Genomic DNA, 24,181 nt, shown 5'->3' on the forward strand with positions numbered 1-24,181 from the left:
TATATATATATATATATATATATATAATATATATATATATATATATATATATATACCCAGCTAAAATGATGTAAATGGTACCAACTTTTTTATTACCAACAGTGAGCTTCTGTCACCAGGGTGCAGATTTAATCACTTCTAGGCAGAACTGGCTGTGTTTGTGCAAATTTGTTTTCTTTCAAGCACAAACAGGAAAAATATGCACAGTCCCTCAAATGTATGCAACTTCCCTTTGGAAAATCCAATTGTGTCCAAGTTTTGGCCCGCTGATGTGGGGGGAACAAGTCCTGGATTGAGGTAAGGTTAGCCCCCGACGATCCTCTCTAAAGACATAACTGTCTGTTCCAGTTTAGCCCTGTAGTTTATTTTTTATTTTTTCTGGATAAGCCTTACCCAGGGATTAATGTGGACAAAACAGACTGAAAAATGGCAATGAGGTTGAACTTGAGTTGCTGCGGGAAGTCCAGTCTCTGCTGGGCCTTCTTCTGAACAGGGTATATGTGTGGGGACCGTCACACGAAAAGTTGGATCCTAGGAACAGGGAGTTATCCACCATAGACACAGGATGTTGAGGGGAAGCAGTGTGTATGGAAGGTGCAAGTTGTGCACACAATTTCTGTTTTAAAAATGTGTTGATATTTATTTGTTGTGTCATCCATCAACACACACAAAAAAAAACAGTTAAACTACATCATAAAAACTAAAACATGACTGTATGCAAACTTATTAGCACTGTATGTTTGCTGTGTATTTACCAATGAGCTCCAGACATCTGAACTCTGATGAGAGGTTAAATAAAGAGTTTTTACTGTAGATCATCTTATCAGAAAGTGAATAATCTAAACATTCACAGCCCTACTTCAACCTACAAAGACCTCTGTCCTTGTAAATGTATTTCTTCCTTCTACCCTTGATACCCAATTATTTGCCTATTAAAGGCAAACTTAGAGTTTTTCCTTATTTTCTCACTTTTTCCATCTTTGTTCCCACAGCAACAAAAAGGGCATTCGTAACCTCAGATAACAGGAACGAGGGGGAAATGTCATAATCATCTAAAAAATCGGTTCCCAAAGTTGGGTTCTGAACCTCAATTAAGGCCATGAATATGTTAGCGTTAAATAAGAACATTGCAATGATGAAGCTTATGGATTCTATAAATGTTGTAAAAGATAAAAATGGCACTTGGACATAACTAAAAGCAACATATAGCCCAATGTATTGGCTTTTGATATTGTAAGAGCCATATGATTGGCTCTTACAGATATTACCTCGTATAACTTGTATGCTTAATTAAGAGTCGGGGTCACAAGCCTCACACTTTTTCCTTCATTAATGATATTGTTATTAGCGTAAAATTCATTGTATCTGTTTCCTTACATACCCCTAAACTGAGAAAATCTGGTGTTTCCCCACATGTGGAGAGGATAAAACAAGGGTGCTCTATTTCAGTCTGCAGCTTTGCAATGCCCTGGACACTATTCAGGTGTGAGCTCACTATCTTATTTTTTTTAAGTACATTAAACATTCTTAAATATTTTTTGTTTTCTTTTAAATGTAGGATATGTTTAGTTAAATATTACAAATAATGTCGCAGGTATGGCACATTGGGGTTTGCATGCGTCACTGAATTCGGCGTCCCACCCATAGATATGTCTGTGGTCCCACCTGCAAGCTGTGGTGCGTTCCGCTAGGTGGCGCCATGACGCAGTGTTGTCCGGGACACATGAGGAAAAGGTTAGCGCGGTACAAACTGAGAGGAGCATACACGGTCACACCTGAGAGATTCTTCCTAAAACATTATAAAAAAAACCCCGACGTTTAAAATAATGTAAGTGGGTAAAACTGATCCGATAAAGTCTTGGTAGGACAGCGCCAGGAAAAACCGTTCAGCTAATTCCAACCGCTAGCTAAAAGCTAACTTCAACCGCTCCTCCTGTAGCTCAGGTAAAGACCCCAAACAAATACAGTTTAAAATCGACAGGTCTGCATGATTTAGTTTACATTTTTGTTTTCGCTGTGTCAACAGCTGCTTGAAGGCTAAAAGACGGTGGACCCCGCTTGATTATGATTCGGAGGCACTACCCTCCACTAGCCGTGGTGACCCACGTGTTAAATGACGGTAAGTCATACAAATTACACCAATAGTCTCGTACTGGCCTGGTTATTTCCCCCTTTATTGTTTTACCGTCTGCTTATTTTTGGTTGGTTTCTGTTGAAACGTAAATAGGGGATATGATATAAAGGTAAATAAATGGGAGTTAACTATCTCGGCGCCCCAGCGCAGAACTACCTGTCACCCAACCACGTGATCCGAGTTCATCCGCCCTGGAAGTGGAGAAGGCTGCCAATAATTTCTAATATGAGGAAAAAGTGGTACAAGACAAAGTGGTAATATTATAAGAAAAACGTAATAATATGAGAATTAAGGGGTGACATTTCCAGAATAGTCACAGTTTGCAGCACTATTTCAGTCCTGGAGTAGGGGCCAGGTTAGATTCTTTAATTTTTTTTTTATTCTTTACGAGTATAAAGTCAGGAGAATGAAGCCAAAGCGATACGAAAATAAACTCGTAATATTACAAAAATAAAAATATTACAAATATAAAGTATGTTCTGCGATTAAACTCCCTGTGATACTGTTTAAGTGACTCAGACTAACTGCAGATTTGCCACATTCAACATGGCGGACGCTCTGACGCATCCGCAGCATAGGCAGAACCCGCCCGACAAGGTGTTTACATTTATGTTGTCGATGGCTGGAGTCACGGAGAGTCTAGATTAGGGCTGAACGATTTTGGAAATAATCTAATTGCGATTTTTTTTTCTTAATATTGCGATTTAATGCGACTTTTTTTCCAGTTTAATTTATCTTGTCTTTTTAAACATATACAAACAATAAATCAACTTGTTTCCTCGCTGTGCAAATTAGTTGCTAAGAGACCCACAGCATCTAAACTCGGTGCAGAAATGATCGCGTTCTGCCTACAATATATTTCAACCAAAATTGCAATTTTGACTTTTCTCTGCGTTAACCACAAGCAACAAAAATGGCTTCTAAATAAAGACGTTTGTAAACAAGGACTATTTTAAACAAGAATTTGTAATGTTTCTATTAATCAGAATATTATTCAAGAGAACAGTTTTTAGTTGATTTGGACATCAATCCTTGTTGAACATAAAGTGCAACCAACAAGCAAGTCTATGTATTAAACTGATTGACCTGCACTTAATGCTATGTATAATTATACAAACTCTAATACAAGTAATAAAAATAAATTATCTCACTGCTGCAACTGTCTTCCCTTCCATGTGGAGGCAAACCCACTTTAAACATTTTACCGACACCTAATGGACGTGTCTAATTCCCTAATTGTTATATAGCCAAAAATTGCGATTTGCGATTTGGAAATTGCGTTTTTTTAAATCGCGATTATATTGAAAATGCGATTAATTGTTCAGCCCTAGTCTAGATATGTGTGGTATGGAGTTGTACTGAAGAGATTATGCAGATTTAGATGTCAAGTTTAGCTTGTGTGGCTACGCCGTGGGAGGTTTCGTTTTTTTGGCATCAGGAGATCACTTACAGAATGAGAGACAACTTGTGGCAAAATGAAGCAATTTCATTCTGTCTTTGTTTGTGGCGTACTATTGCCTTAACATTCATTGCTACTCTGCTGAGAGTGTGCCTATATCATAACTAGACATTCTGGGCTGTTGCAGGAAATTACAGGTGATTAACAATAATAGTAATGTGCCACCTCTCAAATCTTTTAATTTGAAAGGTGCACCAACACCTTTTTAAAAGCAGTTGCTTTATAAATTAGAATTTTCAAAAAGTCCTTAGTCTTGATTACTGGTTTTAGGGCTTAATTTATATGTGGAAAAAACATTTTCTGCGGTAGAACAATAAAAATACACAATTGGAAATAAAGACTATGGATGTGCACGTGTTAGCGCTGCACCCTGGGCATTTCTGAGTGAAGTATAAATTTCTCCCTGTGCTTGCAAGGGGTCTCTCAGGGCACTCTGGCTGCCTCCCATGTTCCCAAACTGGGTTTCCTCCACAGATATTAAAAATGTAGACGCCTCATTACGTGCTGGAGCTCGCCGCCATCTTGGATGGGTCTCTCCTACTCGAGGCTGCCATAGGAGCCAGCGGGAGTAAACGCAGACGGAGCAACTTTTCCCTTATTTTCTGCAGCTTGCGGCTACAATAACCGGCAATGACTAGTGAAGGTAAATCACGCCAAGCAGATCACCATTTTGGGTTCTTAAGATGAGTTTTTACGTGGTGAGAACAATGCAGAAACCCAACCGATGGACCATAACTTTATGCTTATTAATCTGTTACCGCCGTATTTCACAAAATAAGGCTGAGTCACATTGCCAAATTAAGTATCATGGGGTCACAGATTAGGCTACCAAACAGACCCAAGAAGCTTTGCTAGCAGTTCTTTTTCAAGGGTCTTAAGCTCCAGCCTTTATTGCAAGCTGGGTAGTGTTAGACACTGGAATGACCTGGAAATGTTAAATAACACTTTTCCAGGCCCTTAAAAAAAGCTGTGTATGCACATGTGCATGCACAGCACGCAAAAAAAATGAGGAAATTATTATTGGTGTTTTGAGAATCAGGATTGTACATGTGAGAAAGAAGGTGAAATACATTTAAATGAACAATCCAACTTCTTTTTTTATTAAAATATACAATATATTAATGTATACATTTATTAATTTGTAATACCACACGTCTCTTTGTTTAAGAACAAAGTATTTCAGCATGAAGGCACTTTTTTTTTTTTTTTTACATATTTGATAATATGGTGGCATTTATCTCAGTCATACCAAAGGTGGGAAAGACAGACCGGACCCTAAAGGGTACAGACCAATTGGTGTTTTAAATAATAGATTATAAATTACACGCAGCAGTAAAAGAGCTAAAAGACTAAGTATTTTTGATGCCTTCTTTGATAGATGATGACCAGACAGGTTTCATTGCTAACAGACAAACACATGATAATATAAGAAGGGCCAATCATATTATTGACTATATAATTAAAGAAAATAAAAGCCCGATCCTTCTCAGCCTTGATTCTGAGAAGGTAGGATGGGAGTGTCTTTTTCAAGTAATGAAGAGATTTGGGTTCTGTGTTATATTTATTCAGTGTATAAGATCAATCTACTCCTCACCAACAGCAAGAATAAAAGTGAATGGGAACCTTTCAAAATGTGCCTATGTGGGGATGATGTTAGCCATGGAAAATCCTGAAGCTGGTATCCCACTGCTTATGAACGTTCTGGAAACCTATGGGTTATTTTCAGTTTATATACTCAATGTACAAAATCTAAATTTGACCTCCTATTTCGATCCTATAAAGCAATTAATGGCTAGTTATCGATTTATATGGCATCAGTCACAATTGGAGTACTTGGGTGTTTTTATTAACAAAAAAAACTTGCACAGCTATATGAAATTAATTTCAAATAAATAGTAAAATATATATCATGATATAGGTTTTCGTTTGCTTTGTTTTGGACTTTTCTGGACTAGTTTCCACTCCCCTCAGCCAACAGCCGTCTGTCACCACCCAATCAGCTCAGTCCACTCCTCAGTCACCAGTCAGCCCAGATCAGCTCCACCTGCTGCCATCATTTGAGCCCACTCTGCCCACCCGTTCCCCTTTCTGTATATACCTGCCTCAGACAACTCATCCCGGCCAGAATGTCTCGTCTTGTGTGATGTGCTCCTCCTCTACCAGTTCTCGTGTGCTTAGTAGCCAGCTGGACTCTTCTGCTTCCCCTCACACGTTTGCCTGTGTGAATGCCAGCAGCTCGCTCTGCCCGTTCTGCTGGTTCCTTGATCCACATCGTCTGTTCTGGTCAGCCCCTACCGTCTTCACTGGTTTAGCCTGTCACTGACATCAACCCTTGGTCAGTCTGGTTCTGCTGGTCTGGCTCACCTGCCACTACTCATCCCCTTCAATAAACCTTTTAAAATGTAACTCTGTGTTTGGCTGAATATCGGGTTCACCAGCGTTCTTCATTGTAGTACGTTCTGGCCCTAAACATGAACCCGTCCCCGGCACAGGGTTACGATCCGGTTTAAGAGTTATGATGGACGCTTGGGCTCTGTTTGGGATGGAGGAGGATGTCTGAGGTTGTCCCGGGACCTTCCTTGGAGGTTCCACATTAGCGATCTCTCCTCCTGTAATCGGTCCCAGACGCCACCTCTCTTCCAACGATGCCACTCCTCAACTTCATCCACCTCCTGTTTCTCTGAGAAGAGGATGTCGTCTGAATGAGGCTTCAGCTACTTACTCTCTGTCACCCATTCCTGTTGGGTCTCCCTGTTGGTCAGCCATCGATTCTTCTGATGCCACTTCCGTGGAGTTGAAGAACATTAACCCCGTTTACACTACCCTTTTTTAACCGAGCCGAGACCAGTCCGTGCTCGGTAACCGAGATAACTCTGGAGTGTAAATGGTAAGCAGACTGAACTGAACCGAGCCAGACATAACTGGACCGCGCTAAATGCAGACTAGTTCCTGAGCAGGTCTCGGCCTGTTTTTTGTTTGACCCAGTTATCTGATAACGAAGAGCACATGAGCTGACTGCTTCATCCCCTTACAGTCAGCTGACTGTCCGCGGTTTTTCCGGCGTGTCTGGCTGCACGTCCCGATTCACGCTCCATTCAGACAAATTTCAGACATTCATAATAATACTAGCTTCCTTACCGTGCCACACTATTTCTAGTGATGATTCTGCTTAGCAGTGTGATGAACCTCAGCGTCTGTTGTTTCCGGTGTCTGTAAATCCTTAGTAAACGTTTGTTTGTCTTATCCACTTTCCAAAAGCCGACTCTCTCAAGTAAATTCACCAATGGTTGCCTTCTTCCTCTGACTCTCCGCAAACACAGAAATATCACAATAATACTCAAGCATAACATCCTGAATGTTACGGGCGCCGCCGTTTTGATTTGCTTTGTCCCGCCTTCAATCCCAGAGAGCAGCAGTCCCGCAGATCGTCACTAGGAGGCGAGGAGCAACCAAGAGTCGGAATAGCGTGACGTGTAAACGGTCGTCAGAACGAGGCTCGGCTTGGTTAACTGATCCAAGCTCGGACTGGTCTCGGCTCGGATCGGTTTAACAAGGGTAGTGTAAATGGGGCTAAAATAACATCCTTTGTACCCATTATTAAGAGGCTTTGATTTACAATTATTCACCCATATTGGAGAAAAAGTTAAAGGGGTTTAGGAGAACGACTATAGAGCTGCATTAGCAGATTTTTACCATCATCTAGCATCTCCTGCCGTTCTGAAGTCTACTACCAGAGGTCAATCTGACACCAGTAATCAAGCTATTGAACCAGTACACGTAAAAGAGTACACTGTCCATGTTGAAGTGGACCCTTCTGGTCCTGGTCCTGTCGCCAAGGGTTCGGGGAATGATTCTGTTTCTTTTTCCGGGGGTCCGATAAATGCTTCTGTTCCTGTCTCTGAGGGTCTGATGGACCCCACTGGTCCTGTTCCTTCCTCCGAGGGTCCGGCCGATGCTTCAGTCCTGTTCCTGTCTCCGACAGACGCCACTGTTCCTGTTTCCGAGGGTTCGGCTGACGCCTCGCCTCCAGTTTTCGCACCAGAGTTCTTCAAGGAAGGGATCCAGGTGGATCCACCTGAAGTCTATGCTCTAATACTAGGTCCAGGGGGACCTGTCTCTAGTCGGTGCGTCAATGTCCTTTGAAGAGGGGATCCAAGTGGATCGGTCTCCAACCTTCCTGAGAAGGTTAACGCGGACACTAAGGTTGGCTTGCCAGCTGTCATTGAGGTTCGCAGAGAGTTCACACAACGACCTCTGCACCAAGGACCCCGTCGAGACACTAAGCATCCAGGACCCCCATGGTTATTATAAGGTCCTCGGGTTGCTGCGAGAGTTCCTGCATCCGGAGCTGCTGCTTTACAGACAACGTCTAGTGTTACTGTGTGGGTTACTGTGACCAGAGGTTCTGCTGTAGCTGCTTCAGAGGTTCCTGCTCTCCAAGTTTCTGGGTGTTCCTGACCCCAAGCTCCAGTTCCCGTCCGACGCTAAGCTCCAGGTCTGTTGCACGGTGTTCTTCGGGAGTACTCATCTGAGTCGTCGACGCCCGCCAAGTGCCCTGCGCCGTTGTCAAAAGCATCATTGCTCTGTATATTGTATGTGCGCTGTAGCTCTCACCTGTTTGGTCCAGTTCAAAAACTAAAAATAAAGTTAAATAAAAAACATGGGTTTCTTGTCCACAGCAACCTCCTAGTTCATAAAGAGTATTTTTGATCATGTATATTCTATTTTATATCGAACATTTAGCATGTGTCCCTGATGTTGCTGTCCACCCTGTCATTATGAAGTAACTGTCTCTGCAAGAAATCTTCAGATGTTTTACAGAGAGAAAAGTACCATTTTGTCTTTCTTTAAAGGAGGGTGAAACAGTGGCTAATTGCAAAGAAAGTATTTACTCTTATATTTCATTATAGTCAGTGTTTCGTATGATGTTAAGCTTAGCGTGTCAACTGTTTCATAATGAAATATAATTTTAAATAAATACTATTCATGAATTTGTAATATATTTATTAAAAAAGTACACAGCTTGCTGAGTCGTGTTTCTCATTGAAGGACAACCATTTGCTCTTTTAATGCCATCATTAGCTGAAAATGTCCACCCGTCTTCTGTTTTAACCCACTAACAGAACAATAAATGTATACACTCTTTAAATTTTTAACAAAAGTAAAAGTGCTGTTCAAGAACAAGCCATGCATATATTGCTGTATAATCAACAATGATATTTTCTTATTAAAGTCAGGAAAAAAAATATATTGAGTTAAAAGTTGAGAGGTCTTTATTTCTAACTGCATGACATCTACTTAATACAATGAAAATTTATTGGAAAAACGTTCATCTTTTGGGAAATAGAACAGTCTCAAAGGCACCTTATGATATCGACCCAGTGGTATTTTGGAGCTAAACGAGTGTTGGGGTCCAAAGTTATTGATTATTTAGTTTCAAGTTTGCCCTTTGAGCTAACGGTTATTGCGGATGTGACGTCACAAAACAGCGTTTAGTTATGGGAAAGGAAAGTAGCTATTATGCTAAAGGTAACTATGAATATCAACAGAAATGGAGACTAATATATTTTTTTTTTTGCCTTAATGTTTTTGCTGATTTTAATTTTTTTTTAATCTTCCTCTGACCATAACGGGATAATCCCTGCGCTACTTTGCCCTGGAACAGGAAATGGCGTCGATGTGTTGCTTCCGTCGTCTTCCTGTTAGCAGGGAAAGCTCGCTAGGCTAATCCAAGCGAAGGTGATCCACGTCCCGTTGTCTTTTGCTTGTTGTGTAATCTGGAGCCATGTGGGGTGTTTGAGTTGTTCTTAGCGTCTCTGGCTTGTGTTTTATACGAGAGAAAAGTCGAGGCCCACGGACTATTGTTTATTTCCCCCCCAACAAGGGTTGCTCTTTTCTTTTTCTGTCGCCTCTGAACAAACCCAGTGGAAAGAATATGGCGGACGGCGGGCATTACTACAACGGTAAGAAACACGTTTACTGTCGCATTAATCTCACATTTTGTCTCCTGCTTCTACGACTTCCCTTCAGACCGCGAAGACTTCGTGGTGAGGAGAGAAGTCACAGGGGCAGATTTCATGGTCCATGGAGGTAACATGTGTCTTAAAGCTGACAGGATATTTTATCGCTGCTACAGTTACAATCGCTCAAGTTCACTAATTAAATGTCAGTTTCTGTTTATTCACTGTCAGGAATTAATGCACGTAATCTTAGCATTTAAATAAAACATATAAGACATGAACCTACAACACTGTTTTCTAACGCGGGGAGCTTTTTAAAAACAAACCTATTCGGTGATATTGGTAGACAAAGTGAGGGATCTATTACAAAAGCAAGCATGTACTTTTATTGGGGTAATTTAAATTTCATTGTGTGAATGCAAACACGATTTAGTTAAAAGGTGAGCCAACGATTATGTTTTGCTAAGTAAAAGGACACAGACAAAATGCCAAGAAATGTTTCCTGGGGTTTGAAAAGGATGTTTTTTGTATGATTTATGTTACAGAATTTATACCCAGCTGCTCAAAGTTTTTACCAGACATCATATATTTGCGTGTTTTATATTTTCTTCACTCAGCACAGAGCATTTTGCACATATGCCTCGTTGCTGTGACTCAGATTTTGACATTTGACGGGTTCTTTATAACAAAGAGATTTCTAATCTGCCAGATTAGCAATGCCAAACCCCGATAACCTTTTTATACCTTGCTATTCAACTCTCTGTTGGAACATGGAGTAGAATAGCTTTATTGGGATTATGTTCTCATCAATATACAAACAGTAATAAAACAAGATTAATAAGATCGATAAGATATAAATTAAGACAGTGATTATAATTATAGCCCATACCATACCATACCAGCTTTATTTATAAAGCACTTTAAAACAACCACAGTTGATACAAAGTGCTGTACAATCCAAAAACACAACAAAATAAAAATAATAATAATTAAAAGGAGTTTAAAAACAAAGACATACACTTTAAACTAGATCTCGCCCATCATGGAATCTAGGTTGAGTAGCAAGAAAAGATGGTTGTAGCAGCACATAATATTGTACTGGTCAGGAAGGTTTGCAGTAGGACTTAATACTGTACATGACAATTGTCCCTAAAAACAGTTCATTTAATAAAAAATGAAAAGATTATATGTATTTTTTTTCCCCATTCAGTCAGAGTTGACAGCTCTGATTGCCCGTAAATTAAAATAATAAATTTCTCAACATTTTGCCCCTTGAACAGATTCTTGTTAATTTAGTTACAGCGCGGTTTATTTTTGACTATTTTGATGATCTTCAACTGATGCTCGCCGCTGACATATTTATTTTCCCTCGCAGAGCATGATGACAGAACCGCTCCGTTTCGCAACCGTAAAGGCAGAGGCCACAAGGGCCGGTCCTTTGACAGATCTGGGAGGAACCGTCACCGAGGAGGGTTTGGAGTCCCTGGACCACGGTCCAGGCTGCTTGATGATACAGATGGAGACGTTACTATGAGTGACAGCTCTCAAGACAGCAGCTCGCAGAACAGATTGTAAGTGTTTTTTTTTTATAGCATTGTAAAATTCTTAGAATAAAGTAACATTATCCACAGGAAAGCTGGGAAACAAACTATAAAATCAATAAATACCACAGTAATTCACTGACAGGAAATATTAAGCCCCATATCCCATCAAAAGTAGTAGGGGAAACAATATTAAACTATAGAAGTCAATCCTCTTTGAAACCATCCCTAGTTTTTGCTGCTGGGATTTATCAGTAATTGAGGTGCAGCCTTGTCTGAAATCACGACTGTTTAGTATAGACGAGATTTAAAGCAGGGTTGACCTCATGCACAGCCACAGCATTTCAGGCATGGAGAAGGACACCGATAAACCCGTCGAGGCGTTGTTTTCAGTGCGTGGGGAGAATTCACCTTGACTGCAGCTCCACACAGGAAGTTTTATTGTCCCACAACCAGCTGTACCGGACTCTCCACATAGTTTTGACTTATGAAAAGTGAAGTCGTGTAACTGGATTTAGTGAGTAGCGGATTCTCATTAGTAATCAGTTTTACATATTTAGGTCAAGTGCTTTTAAATGAAAATACTTGTGCTCATTTATGTGGCAACATGTAACAAAACTTCTCTCTGTTGTTTTGTTGAAGATTCTGGGGTTTGTTTATGTAAAAAAAAAAACTGCTGAGGTGAAGCCTTACTTGCTCTCTGCCTCGGGTTAATCGTGATCCCTCAGGTCAGAACGTCTCTTTCCTGTTATTAAGATAACGTCACAAATGATCAGCACTTGTCGTTACACAGTTTGCTGACATGTGAGGCTGCGTTCAGAGTAAGAATCTAAATATGTGTCAGAACTGTGTCCCAGACTGGCTGGCTGATGTTTGGGAACAAATATTCACCTCACTGCTAGCATTCACACCCACACGTACACAAGACAACTTCATTTGTTTGTTAGGTGGCAAAGAAACTGCAGCAGTTTGTGAAAATATGAAGCCACTATCGAGGGAAATCGGTTTGTAACGTTATTACATGTGCTGCAATGAAAATGGGTTTTAAATTCATAAACGCTGTTGTGTGTTGTAAACAGAGAAATGTCCATGTATACGAAAATATAATCTGTCAGAGTTGGCGTAAACATTTAGCTTTATTAGGGGCTTTTAAAGTAAGTCGCTTTAGAAAATAACTTGTTTATTTTGCAGAATGAGAGATCACATGAAACCTACGGGCTTTTAAGGCTTTCTGGGTAAAATGTCCAGAGAAATTCAGCTCATTGTTTCAAAGCAAATTCATTTTTAGGGGAGTGTGAATATAAAGATGCAAACTTTGCTTTTAGGAAATGCCTCGGCTCTGTTTAATGACTTTCTGCTTGTAGCCTTGGCTGAAAGGGTAGCGTATACTAGTTTAATTTAAGATACCATCTATTAAGCACGAACACTTCAATTTGGAGCAATTTTAGCTACGAATTTCTGATCCTGAAGCACAAGGATATTAGAAACTTCCACACTTTGTTCTTGAATTTTTATTTTTTACTGTGAGGAGAATATTATGGGAAAAACAGTTTTTATGTTCTTTAGCACCCCATATGGAAGACCATCTCGAAAAGGAGATGCACGGTTTGACAGAGACAGGCGGCAGGATAAAGGAGGAAGAGGAGCACTAACAGGAGGTGGCGGCGGTTATTACAGAGCAGGTTTAAGAAGCCAGTCAAGCTGGTACAAAGTCACGGTGAGGGAACCTGCTTTTCTATACATGACATTAACATACCTGCATTATAACAGATATTAGATTTAGCCTCTTCTGTTTGCCAGATACCACATGGAAAGAAATATGAAAAGAAATGGTTGATCACAGCTCTCCAGAACATCTGTTCCATTCAGTATACACCTGTACAGGTGAGTTTAGACTCTGCCTTCTCAGATAATCTGTAGAAATAATATAGAACGATTTAAAGATGCGGTTTCTCCTCCATCTTCTGTGCTTGCAGTACCACGTCGACCACCAGAGGGCGCATTTCTATGTGGAAGATTCGGCTGCTGCCCAAGCTTTGCGCAGATGTTCTCACAAGATTACAGATTCAGACGGCTATAAGGTATGTCGTGTTATTTGCTTTAAGGCAGCTCGTGTAATCATTGGTCTTTTTAACAGTATTGTCAGAAAGTGGCAACACTAATGACTCGTTTTGGCTCACACTTGGATTCTGCTGTCGTTTTTTTGTTGTTAAAGGTTTTGCACATGAACTCAACTGCATTTTATCTCTTAACTTTCCTGTGTTTCTCTTGGTTGTTGATTCTTTTAGGTGGAAGTACACGTCAACCCGAGTAATCCGCCGTCCTCGCTGCAGTCAGACCTGAAGCCTGAACACATAGAGCACCTGAAGGTGAGCTCCAGAGACGGGGAGTTTAATGTTTTAGCCTGGTTTAGCTCAAATGTTTTCGTAGCTTCTGCACTGGGACCGATCAGAGGTGTTTACAAGCTACATGAATACTAACATTTGCTCCTTTGTTTATTTTCACACAGCTGTGTTTCAAAGCATCTAATGGATGAAGATGAACCCAGTTCTAGTTTAAGTTGTCGTAGTGTGTTTAAAGTCTGAATAGGATCGTACATAAATGTTGTTTTAACGTACTGAATTTAAATGATGTTGAGTTGCGTACATTTGCAAGCCTTCAGCTCAAACATTTCTTTATTTCCTTGACAGCAATGCATGGCGAAACGTTTCGATGGCTCCCAGCAGGCGCTCGACTTAAACAACATTCGAACGGACCCAGGTATTTACATATTTCCTACACGAAGAAGTAGAGAGGCTGTTTACTTTTTGTCAGAACAATAATTATTAATGTTTTGTGCTTAGACTTTTAGACTTTACTTTATTAGGTCCCCGAAGGGCAATTCTTTTGTAGCAAGTAATAGTAGCAGCCATCCAACAATCACACAAACAATACAGACAATAGACAAGACAGAGGGATAAGAAGCGACTTATAAAAGTTAAAGGAGATCAGTCTAAAAGACTGGAGTTAAGACTTTAAGTAAAGATTAACGATAAAAGCTGAAGTTGAAGTTAAAATTAACAATAAAGTGCAGCAATTAGATAACTAATAAGATAATTAACATTTATAGTAGCAAAGCATAAATGTTTCCAAAGCATAAACATGCTTTAACTATTTACATCACCTCAGTGAACTAATGATAGAAAATCCTATTTCAGCTCATTTGGCATATTTCTGAATTCCTGTATTTATTTATTTTTTCCAGATTTGGTGTCTCAGAACATTGAAGTCATCCTGAATAGAAAGACAAACATGGAGGCTGTCATTAAGATCATAGAAGAAAACATTCCTGAGGTAAGGTTCATGGTGATCATCAGATCAACAGAGGAGGAGACAATCAGTGTGTAATGTGTCCTGTTGGTGGCGCTGATCCTTCTTTTATCTTTCCAGCTGACGTGTTTGAATCTCAGTAACAACCGTATTCACAAGCTGGACGATCTAGCTGATGTGGTCACCAAAGTGCCTAACCTGAAGGTGCTCAACCTTTCTCAAAATGAGGTGAGAGTAAATCCACCGTGGCCAAACCGATGGCTCTTAGTATGTTTGGCTAAAAATGATAAAGACCCGAACAATGTTTTACATTTAGATATCATCACACATGCAGTGTTTTTTTGTTTAGTTTTTATTTGAAATAATTGAATTTAATTCCCAAAGCAGAATGAGACTAAAAGTACCAGCAACAGTTTAAATCTATTATCTATTGAACAAGGTGCTTTTCCCCCCTTTGTTACATCACTTTTTTTCCTGGATTTTCAAACCTGAAAATAGAAATAAAAATCCTGGTTCTTTGAAAAATGAAGACACATTTCATATAGGAGGTATTTGTCAAAAAATATTAGCTGCCTTTTTTCCAAAGGTCATGTAACATTTGGGGCTTTAAATAAGTTTTTATATATTTTTTTGTCTGGACTGAGGGTATAAATCGTTCTTTGGATGTTAAAGGTTGCCGAGCCCTGAACTGGTGTCTCGCAGAGATTTTCATGTTCTTTGAACTTCTTCCAATTTGTCTCATCACAACCAAATAAATAAAGGCATTTTTTGGGGGATGATTTGAGCCATAAACCAATATAAAGTGGTATTTACTTGTGTGAAGATACTGTTGTTGATTTGGCTCCATTAAAACAAAGTTGATGCTGCGGTGATTTCTGAAATGGAATTGCTTGAGCTGAAAACGCGGCTAAATACAAGTTCACGCTTTGGGTTGATCTGTTGCATAAAGTCCCATCAAATCACAGTAAAGTTTGTGGTTTGATGTGAGAAAATGTTTTTAAGCACTGCTCTGTGACGCGCTGTAAACATTTCCTACCGCAAACCGTCCATTTGACCTTCTGTTTGTTTTTGTGCGATGGCTTTAGTTAAAGTCGGAGCGTGAGCTGGATAAAATGAAAGGCCTGAAGCTGGTGGAGCTGTGGCTGAGCAGGAACCCTCTGTGCAACCACTTTAAGGATCAACCTTCGTACATCAGGTCAGTCGATGATGCTGGGGGGTGGTAGCAGATGTTTTTGCAGGGGAATAGCAACATCTGTATGACTGTACGTGATCAGGGAAGCTCACCTGTGATACAGGAGCGACAGAGTTTCCATAAATAGGACCCCGCCCTCCTGAAGCTGTGTTCAAGGTGTTTTTAACATTACTTCTGATTTTACAGAGCGGGAGGAAGTTTCGGACCAAGCAGCTGATTTTAACTTAATACTTTCTTTCTTTTTTTTGCTGGACTGAGGGCATAAATCGCTCTTTGGATGTTTGTTTGTGAAAGGAAGAAATATTTTACAGGACGTAATTGAAGTGCTTTGCTGTCATTTTGTCTCTACTTATGCATCTTAACTACCCCGTAACAGATGGTGCCCTAGAAGGTCAATAAACAAAGCTGTTGATAAGATTATTTCCAAGGCTGTATTGGCCTGATGTTAGACCTTGTACCGATGCACATAAAGTAGTCGAATACATGCAGCTATTTTCCTCGTGTTAAAGTCTGTAGTTAAATAGTGAAAAAGTGTTTCATGCCCGTCTTTCTGTCTTAAGAATTCATCTTTTCCTTTCACACTGCGAGCTAAACACGGCTGTTTTCCAGATGTAGCTGGGAGGACTCCAGACTCCAGATTAATCTTTTTCTCTCATTCCTCTCATGTCCACTTTCACTCTGAGCCTTCAGCTTCTTTCAGACCGTTTTCAGTGTCACTTTGGGGCATCTTCTTCTTTTTTTTCCCTGCTTCGGTCCTTTTACTGGTTCTCGGTGATGCTCTACCCAGCACTCCCCTGCTGTCATTCTAGCTAGCTTTCCCCTCATCTGCTGCAAAACACACAATCCCAATACCAAACCTAGATTTAAATCAATAAATAGTGACACAGAGAAAGGGTTTTGTGCATTCAAGATGTTGAAGCCACAGCGCTCCTGTTTGCATGTGCTGTATTGGAAAGAGAAACCCATTGCCGTCTTGAAAGATGTTTGGATGAAGCAAAGTCAACCTGCAGCCATTTTCTCCCCTCCCCTCACAGCGCCGGCGCCCTTTCGGCCCCTGTCTCAGGCGAGTATGGAAGGCTGGATAGCCGATGACGGGTAAGATCCCACCTCGAAACCTCGGGACAACCTAAGGCAGGCACAGTCACGATTACTCGGCCTTTAGTCCCCGTGAGCCCCGGCTCACCGAAAGCAAGGCGGGACGAGGCGGGACTACACAGGCGAAGCCGATCCGGGCGGAGGCGGAGCGGGATTTATCACGATCAGTGGCCAGTGTGAAGAGAGCCAAAGAGAACAAAATTAGTCTCTTCCAATATGTCTGATCTTGTGGCCCACCACAGGCTCCTGCTTTACGCAGCAGTAAATGAGAAAAGTTGGCAGTAAGCCCTTCAGATGCTTCTTAGAAGAAACGGATTCTGAAGTGAGGTGAAAGCCTGGCAAATGGCGACAACAGCAAAAAAACAAAAAACAACAAATCCCTGAAAACTCTTCCAGTTTCCAAAGGTGCGTCCAGCACTAACAGCACTTTGATGAGAAAATGGTGCTGCGTCTTATCACTCCCAGTCGTGTCTTCAGTCAACTACCCAACCAGGGGCTTGGTCCCAATATAAGCTTAAAATTGTCCGCAGCAAGTTAAATTCAGAGCTGTGCTAAAACGAGCTAAAACAACAAATAGAGCTAAAGGCAAATAAAGAGCCGAGCCATCTCCTACCAGAGCGGCAGCCGCTAAGCTTGTTCAGAAGGGGAAAGTATAAAATGAGCGGTGGGACTGCTGGGTCCGGCTCCCCCTGAGGCCGGCTGTCCTCTTTCTCCGCTCTGTCCTCAGGTCGTCTTTCTCTGCTGACAGTAAATACCGGTAATTAACAAAGTGACTGAATGTCGGGCCTTACTGTGGCCATGTGTGTGTGAAACTGACCGTATATTTTTTTTACCCAGACTCATCTCTTCCTCAACATCTTGGTGAGAGTTTTTTTGGGGGGCGGGTTGTTAACGGCAGACCAGTGGTAACCACCTCTCTCCCATCCGTGCATAAACGTTCTGTTTCTCTAACTCTACGTGGATTTGTATCCTGGTTCTCTGCTCAGTCCAGTAGCTGGTGGCATGCTTGTACTCCTAGAAAAAGTGTGCTTGTGTTGCTCTTCCATGTCAGATCATTGTATATCACCAATTTGGGGGGGAGAGGGTGAGTATACTGCTGGTGAGTACACTCTGGGACTGGGTGAAGGGTGCGCAGCATGAACCGGGAGGGCTGAGGCGAGGAAGTTAGCTCTTCTGTGGAGATTTACTCGTACATTAGGAAGACAAAGTACTTTGTGGCAATAGTAAAGTCATTTGTGAATCTATGACGATATTTGAAGAAAAAGTATGATTCGGAGATTAAGTTGAAACTGTGGGGTCAGCTGGGGGTCTCCTCTGTGATATTAGTGTTTGTGTTTTGGGTGGCGTGGGATCATAACCTCGTTGCTTTTGTTTTCTGTCCCAGTGCGGTGCGGCAGCGGTTCCCCCGGCTCCTCAAACTGGTAGGTGGCCACATTTTCTTCATCGGTCAACCTCATCCTGGTTGCTTCTTAGGATGTCCTGCCGTTAAAAAAGTATTTTAAATTACCACAGCACCTTCTACCATTTTGCATTTTGTCACAGTACAACCGGAAACCTCAATTTATTTTATGTGATTGACCAGGAGACTAAAAATGATGCATAGTTTTCAGTTTTAACTCAAAAGGCTCTGATGTGTGGAGAGCATTTGTATTCGGGCCCCTTGTGTAACTAAGAGCCACCTTTCACTGCCATTATATTTGTTTTCGCGGTTCTCTGCCAGCTCAAGATAAAGGCCGACATTTTTTCACATCTGGCCAGGTTGGAGTATTTTCATATTTAGCCACAGATTCTCATCTGTATTTAGCGTCGGATTTTCACTGGCCCTAAATTATAGGTGGCAGCAAGATCGGATGACAATTCAGCAACAATATATACCGATTGATAGACGTGTGGTGCAATGGAAAAATAAAAAGTTGAATAATAGAACGGTTTCCCTTATTTTTGCATTCAAGCCTAACATGTAGCTTAATGCTACAGTCATTAAATCGTCCCAACCAATCACAAGCACAGATCCAGGAAGTCTCCTCCACTAAGCTCCGCCCCCTTCAAAGACTTCAAAGAGCACGTGTTCTTTTTGGGTTTTTTTTTACTTCCAGTTTCTTTTTGGGGTTTTTTGTTTTTGTTTTTTTTACTTGTAGTTTTGGTAAAAGGTTGGTTGAATAAAGAATTGTTTGAATTCAGTGTTTTATGCAACTGCATAAAATGGCCAGGGCTGCACCTAAAACATGTTTTGAATTGTTTGATAATTATCAGTCAGTATGATTTCTATTTCATCGATACGCTCCTTTCTGTGTCATCCAGCCCTAGCTGCCATCGCTGTGTTTGAATGAGAGGTTCTGCCATGTGCGGCATTTTGCCTTCAGGCCACAAAGTCTAATTTTGCTTCGGTTGACCCGAGCAACCTGTAATACACGTTTGGCTGATTCCTCTACGTGACTTTGGGACTAATGGCAAGGGTCAGATTTGGGGAGCTCAGGACTAGTATGTGACCCGTCAACAATCTCCCACCTGAGCTGTTGATCTCTGATGAATGCTCTCCACTAATGGCTCATTTGAAAATTCCAGTCTACATGTTGCTGTTTGCTCTCTAATGTTCTCCAACAACACTGTCGGTCATAAAAAAAGCTGTAATTTCACACTGAGGGACTTTGAAAGGCAATTGGTTCGGCTGGATTTTATTAACTGGAATGAGAGTAAAGGAGGCTGAATGTGAACGCATGCCCCGCTCTAAAAGTTTTTATTAAATAAAACTGGAAAATGTGTGTCAATGTCTATCCACTTCGTAACAGAAACATGCTACTTTGCGTTGGTCTATACACTAAAATCAAGGTTTTTTCGGTCAGAATGTCACATAACATGAAAACGTTTCAGGGGAAATGAAAGCGCTGACGCGGCTCTGCATGCTTGCTGCTGATTCCAGACCAGACAAATCCCTCATGATAAATCTGACGCATGTTTATCTCTGGTTTCCCGCCAGGATGGTAATGACCTCCCTCCACCCATTGGGTTTGATGTCGAAACTCCGACTGCCATCCCCCCCTGCAAGGTTTGTTGTTTTCTTCAGTGGTAGATGCTGCTCATTAAATGTTCTCATTAATATTGATGCTGTATTAATATTTATTGTCAATTATGTGTCTTAACGGGCCTTAAAAATGTCTTTTTTTAGGGAAGCTGCTTTGGTTCAGACGAAATCAAGGCTCTCATCCTGCGGTTTTTGCAACAGTGAGTTTAAAATCTTTGTTATATATTATTTAAAGGCCTTACCCACCTAATGACGGCTCAACGGTGACTCTAACACAACCTGCAGCGACATCAGAAAGACTTTAACAAGTGAATGTGTTCCAGGTACTACAGTATATACGACTCGGGGAATCGACAGCCCCTGCTGGATGCGTACCATGATGGAGCTTCTTTATCCATCACAACACCTTATACCACCCAGAACCCGTCCAGGTAGGAGAGCGATGCAAGAAGACCTGGGACATTCTCCAGCTGCTCTGATTTCATTTAGTAAAGACTTCATTGTGGGTGATGCTGCTAAAATCTGTCTTTTTTTCCCCGACGCCTGGTGTTTAGAAGCAGCCTGGGGGAGTACTACAAAGATAGCAGAAACCTGAAGAGGGTCAAAGACTCCAGTGAGTTACAGCTGTTCGTCTCGTGCTTTGTCGGATGTTTCAGCATTTTCTTTTAAACGCCTAATGTCTCCTGATTCTTACCGTCTGCAGCGATGAGGTTTAGGCTGCTGAAACACACGCGGCTGAACGTCGTGGCGTTCATCAACGAGCTGCCAAAAACGCAACACGACATTGCCTCCTTCACAGTGGATGTAAACACCTACACCGTGAGTTGATGCTTTCTCCAGAACCGCTCGTCTTCCTTACATGTGGTTTCTCTGTTTAATAAATATATATATTTTCCCTTTACAGAATACACTACTATCATTCACAGTGAGTGGAGTCTTCAAGGAAGGTAATTGTGTACAGTGGTTGATTTTATTTTTTTATTTTTTTTTGTCATTACGCAATAAAACGTAGTGCTAAATAGGATTTTGTTTTCTTTTCAGTGGTTGTTGATGGGAAGTCCAGAGAATCTACCATGGCCTTCTCCCGGGTCTTCATCACAGTCCCAGCAGGAACTTCTGGGTGAGTTTAGTAAACCATACAGATTTTCTTATTACAAATAAGATGCTCAGGTTCTCTAAAAACAGTTCAAAAACCTTAACCCCAACAACTCCCTTCTGTGATTCTGTTTTCACAGTCTGTGCATCGTGAATGATCAGCTTTTCATCCGAATGGCCACAACAGAGGAGATCCGCCGAGCTTTCGTGGCTCCAGCCCCAACTCCCTCCTCCAGCCCCGTCCCAACCCTCACCGCACCACAGCAAGAGATGCTCGCTGCTTTCTCGCTGAAGTCCGGCATGAACCTGGAATGGTCACAAAAGTGAGTCTATTTATGTACTTTTAAATACATTTAAAAAAAAATCCTGTCTGTAATATCTTTACCAAAAAAAATCTTAATGCTTGATTTACAGGTGCCTTCTGGACAATGAGTGGGATTTCAACAGAGCAGCACAGATTTTCACACAGTTGAAGGTATCGATTCACTCCAGTTTCCCTGCATGTTTAAAAGTGATGCGATGGCTGAAACCCTAATGTGCTTCTTTGCTCTCTTTTACAGGCGGAAGGCAAGATCCCAGATGTAGCCTTCCTAAAATGAGAAGTTCCAGTAAAACCTCTGTGAAATAAAATCAGCTGTAATTTTATTTAATGCCGTTGTTTTCTTTTATTGGTTGCTTCTTATAAAGATTAAGTTTACTCGTTAACTATTTTACCAGCTAAGTGGCAACTTTGATGTGAGGACTGATGACGCCGTTTTTGTTGTCATTGTAACGTTACTTGAAAGTCATTTGTATAGACACTAGTCAAAAATGTTCATAGAATAAAGATATACAGTCTGGATTTAAATTTGTTAATCAGAATTTTGTTGTACGTTAAACAATAAAATATATTTTGGCAATCAATCTATTTTTTTCAGCATAGAGTAAAAACTGAATTTTATTTTTTATTTATTTTTTTACTGTCAATTTACATTTTAAATAATGGGCATTAGGAAAATGGCATTTGTGTGGGTAGAAAGGTTTGGAGGTTTAGAAAAAATGTTTTAAAGTCATAAAGTCAAACTAAAATCCCTATATGGAAGAAATGGGGGGGGGGGTTAATTTCCTTCTCTGTGGTTTCTATTTCTTTTGGATTAGTGTACATCAAAATTGGACTAAACACATATGAATAATTTTAACTAAATACTCATGGAAAAGCAGGGTGCTTGCGCAAGTCTTGAAAGTCTTAATAAGTATGGAATTTTGAAACACTGTTTACCAGACCTTGAAAAGTCTTGAATTTTGTGTGAAAGTCTTAATAAAGTATGGGAAAAAAATGTATGGTAGAATTTTACAGTATGCTCAAAGGCATTGTGAAATGAGAAATAGGAAGGTAGGCTATAAAACTATAATTTTACTAACTGGTCACATACTGTATTAGCCTAATGGAATCAAACACTTGTTTGATGTGAAATTCATGTACTTGTGATTTTCATGTTTGGAAACGTGTTCATCAGTAAAAGCATAATTTACTGTGAATAATGCATTTGTTCATTGAATACTAGCCTATAAAAATTAACATTTCTAATAAACAGTTTGTACAATCTCAACCAATGAAGTAGGCAGTAGGCACACAAGTATACAAGTACATAAAGTTAAGGTCTTGGGGGAAAAAAAATATCAGTTTTAAAAAAAGTCTGGAATTTTAATTTGGAAAAAGAGCAAGCACCCTGAAAAGCTCTGAGTTAAACGTAATATTCATATAATACAACATTTTATTTATTTAATTTTTTGCCTCTCAAACATTTGTGAGAGTATTAAAAAAATGCCCTGACTAAGATGGCGGTCGGTGGAGGAGGGGCCTCGTCTTTCCGGGTTTCACAGTCACGGTGACGCGTTACGCACTGACGCTCACTGTGCCATCAGTTGGCGTATGACAACAACAAACAAGCCCGAAACAAGAGGGACGCATCAAACCGGACTCGCTGTAAATTCGACAGAAACGAAAGTATGAGCCGAGGGAGCGGCGCTCGGTCGGAGTGAGTCCTCTTCACGGAGCCGAGGAGCCTCGCCGGTCCTGACACGAAGGATTTAGTAGTTTTATTGCGTGAAACCCGTGGGAGAAGCGGAGTTACGGCTTGTCCCCCCCCCCCCCTCCTTCCTTAGCTCCCCGTAGCTAGCTGCGGCTCATTCCTGCCTGCTGAACACTTTGTTTCAGTCTGTTATGCAGCTTCCAGAGGACTGCAGCCGCACTCCTCCTCCTGCGCCGCCTCGCTGCTCCCTCTCCCCGCGCTCTCCGGCCCTATGTCTCGCTGGCTCTTCCCCTGGTCGGGCTCAATCAAGAAGCGGGCCTGTCGCTACCTTCTCCAGCACTACCTCGGTCACTTTCTGCAGGAGCGGCTGAGCCTGGAGCAGCTCGGCTTGGACCTGTACAACGGCAGCGGCACCATCAGGGACATCAACCTCGACGTGTGGGTGAGTCCCTGCCAAGGAGCAGCTCGCGCACGTCTTGCGTGGATCGTGGGACTCCTTCTCTCTCTCTCTCCCCCTTCTCGACTCTTTCGCAACTGCACTCCTGAGTTCAACAACAATCTCCAGCGTCATGTTTTTAGCCGTAGCTCCTGTTTCTTCGAGGAAGTGCATTCAGGAGAAACCCATGACCCCCTACCCCCCCCCCCCCCCCCCCCCCCCCCCCACACACACACACACACACAAAGATTAGTGTTATCTCTTACTTTAACCAGATGGATCTGTTTACCACATGTTCAACACTATCAACCCGAGGATGAATTTCTCTCTCTTTGTTTCCCCCCTGAACTCATCCATGTTTTGTTTGTTTTTCTCTGTTTTCCTCCCCACAGGCGGTCAATGAGTTCCTGGAGTCTCTTGGCGCTCCTCTGGAGATAGTGGACGGCTTTGTGGGCAGCATACAGGTGACCATCCCCTGGCAGGCTCTCCTCACCGATCACTGCACCTTAGAAGTTTCTGGTCTCCAGATAACGTGTCAGCCCAAGTACCGAACCAGTAAGTCGGTTGAAAACCCAGTTGGATCTACTCAGGCAGAGCCAGCTGGACTTCTTGGGAGTCCAGCTGGCTCCAACTTAAACTACAGGAGCTGTTTGATGGACCATGCGTACAGTTTTGAAACGGTGACTTTTAAACACCGTGTCTTGGTGCCGGTTAACCAGTCTATGGGGATGGGAAAATGTTTACAAATGTTTCTTTGGTCATTTCTGGTGACGATTATTTGCCAAAACCTCTTGCTGGGTCAGTAAATTAGTCTTCTAGTCTAAATACAATTAAATAGGAAGATAGGTTTTCGGTTTGTTAGAAAAAACATGCAATCAACAAAATGGTTGTTAAATACTAACTAAAACAACCCTCCACCCCCCACC

The 24,181-nt window shown here is 41.4% G+C and overlaps 2 protein-coding genes across 3 annotated transcripts in view; both read left to right on the top strand.

Moving 5' to 3' along the window:
• The first annotated feature begins 1,752 nt into the window (after positions 1 to 1,752).
• Positions 1,753 to 21,706, top strand: zgc:153681 (uncharacterized protein LOC751719 homolog). 2 transcript variants are annotated; one of them, XM_036132438.1, is made up of 23 exons: positions 1,753 to 1,944; positions 2,027 to 2,119; positions 9,624 to 9,683; positions 10,929 to 11,124; positions 12,661 to 12,811; positions 12,895 to 12,978; positions 13,071 to 13,175; positions 13,383 to 13,463; positions 13,785 to 13,854; positions 14,339 to 14,427; positions 14,524 to 14,631; positions 15,489 to 15,598; positions 18,075 to 18,111; positions 19,668 to 19,736; positions 19,857 to 19,912; positions 20,036 to 20,143; positions 20,267 to 20,325; positions 20,416 to 20,531; positions 20,617 to 20,659; positions 20,754 to 20,832; positions 20,948 to 21,130; positions 21,222 to 21,282; positions 21,368 to 21,706. In XM_036132438.1, exons 2-23 carry the CDS (start codon positions 2,065 to 2,067, stop codon positions 21,404 to 21,406), a joined length of 1,959 nt encoding a protein of 652 aa, XP_035988331.1. In that variant the 5' UTR covers positions 1,753 to 1,944; positions 2,027 to 2,064; the 3' UTR covers positions 21,407 to 21,706. The 2 variants fall into 2 exon arrangements, with proteins under 2 accessions (XP_035988331.1, XP_012721539.2); XM_012866085.3 differs by lacking the exons at positions 1,753 to 1,944; positions 2,027 to 2,119; positions 9,624 to 9,683 and adding an exon at positions 9,283 to 9,556.
• Positions 21,707 to 22,691: 985 nt separating this feature from the next.
• atg2a (autophagy related 2A) overlaps positions 22,692 to 24,181 on the top strand; it is a 41,333-nt gene continuing 39,843 nt past the window's right edge. Inside the window, exons 1-2 of the mRNA XM_012866083.3 lie at positions 22,692 to 23,261; positions 23,648 to 23,810. Coding sequence (XP_012721537.2) covers positions 23,091 to 23,261; positions 23,648 to 23,810 — 334 coding nt within the window. The 5' untranslated portion in view covers positions 22,692 to 23,090. The remainder of the gene's footprint in view (positions 23,262 to 23,647; positions 23,811 to 24,181) is intronic.

The sequence above is a fragment of the Fundulus heteroclitus genome, unplaced genomic scaffold (assembly GCF_011125445.2).
Source record: "Fundulus heteroclitus isolate FHET01 unplaced genomic scaffold, MU-UCD_Fhet_4.1 scaffold_51, whole genome shotgun sequence".
In the NCBI taxonomy this organism is placed as follows: domain Eukaryota; kingdom Metazoa; phylum Chordata; class Actinopteri; order Cyprinodontiformes; family Fundulidae; genus Fundulus; species Fundulus heteroclitus.

What these genes read in the sequence shown, in the direction of transcription:
- zgc:153681 (XM_036132438.1), top strand. Translation starts at nt 2,065, where the DNA reads ATGATTCGGAGGCACTACCCTCCACTAGCCGTGGTGACCCACGTGTTA. An exon ending in CAGATTCAGACGGCTATAAG is followed by an intron (nt 13,176 to 13,382) that starts GTATGTCGTGTT and finishes TGATTCTTTTAG; the next exon opens with GTGGAAGTACACGTCAACCC. An exon ending in AACCTGGAATGGTCACAAAA is followed by an intron (nt 21,131 to 21,221) that starts GTGAGTCTATTT and finishes CTTGATTTACAG; the next exon opens with GTGCCTTCTGGACAATGAGT.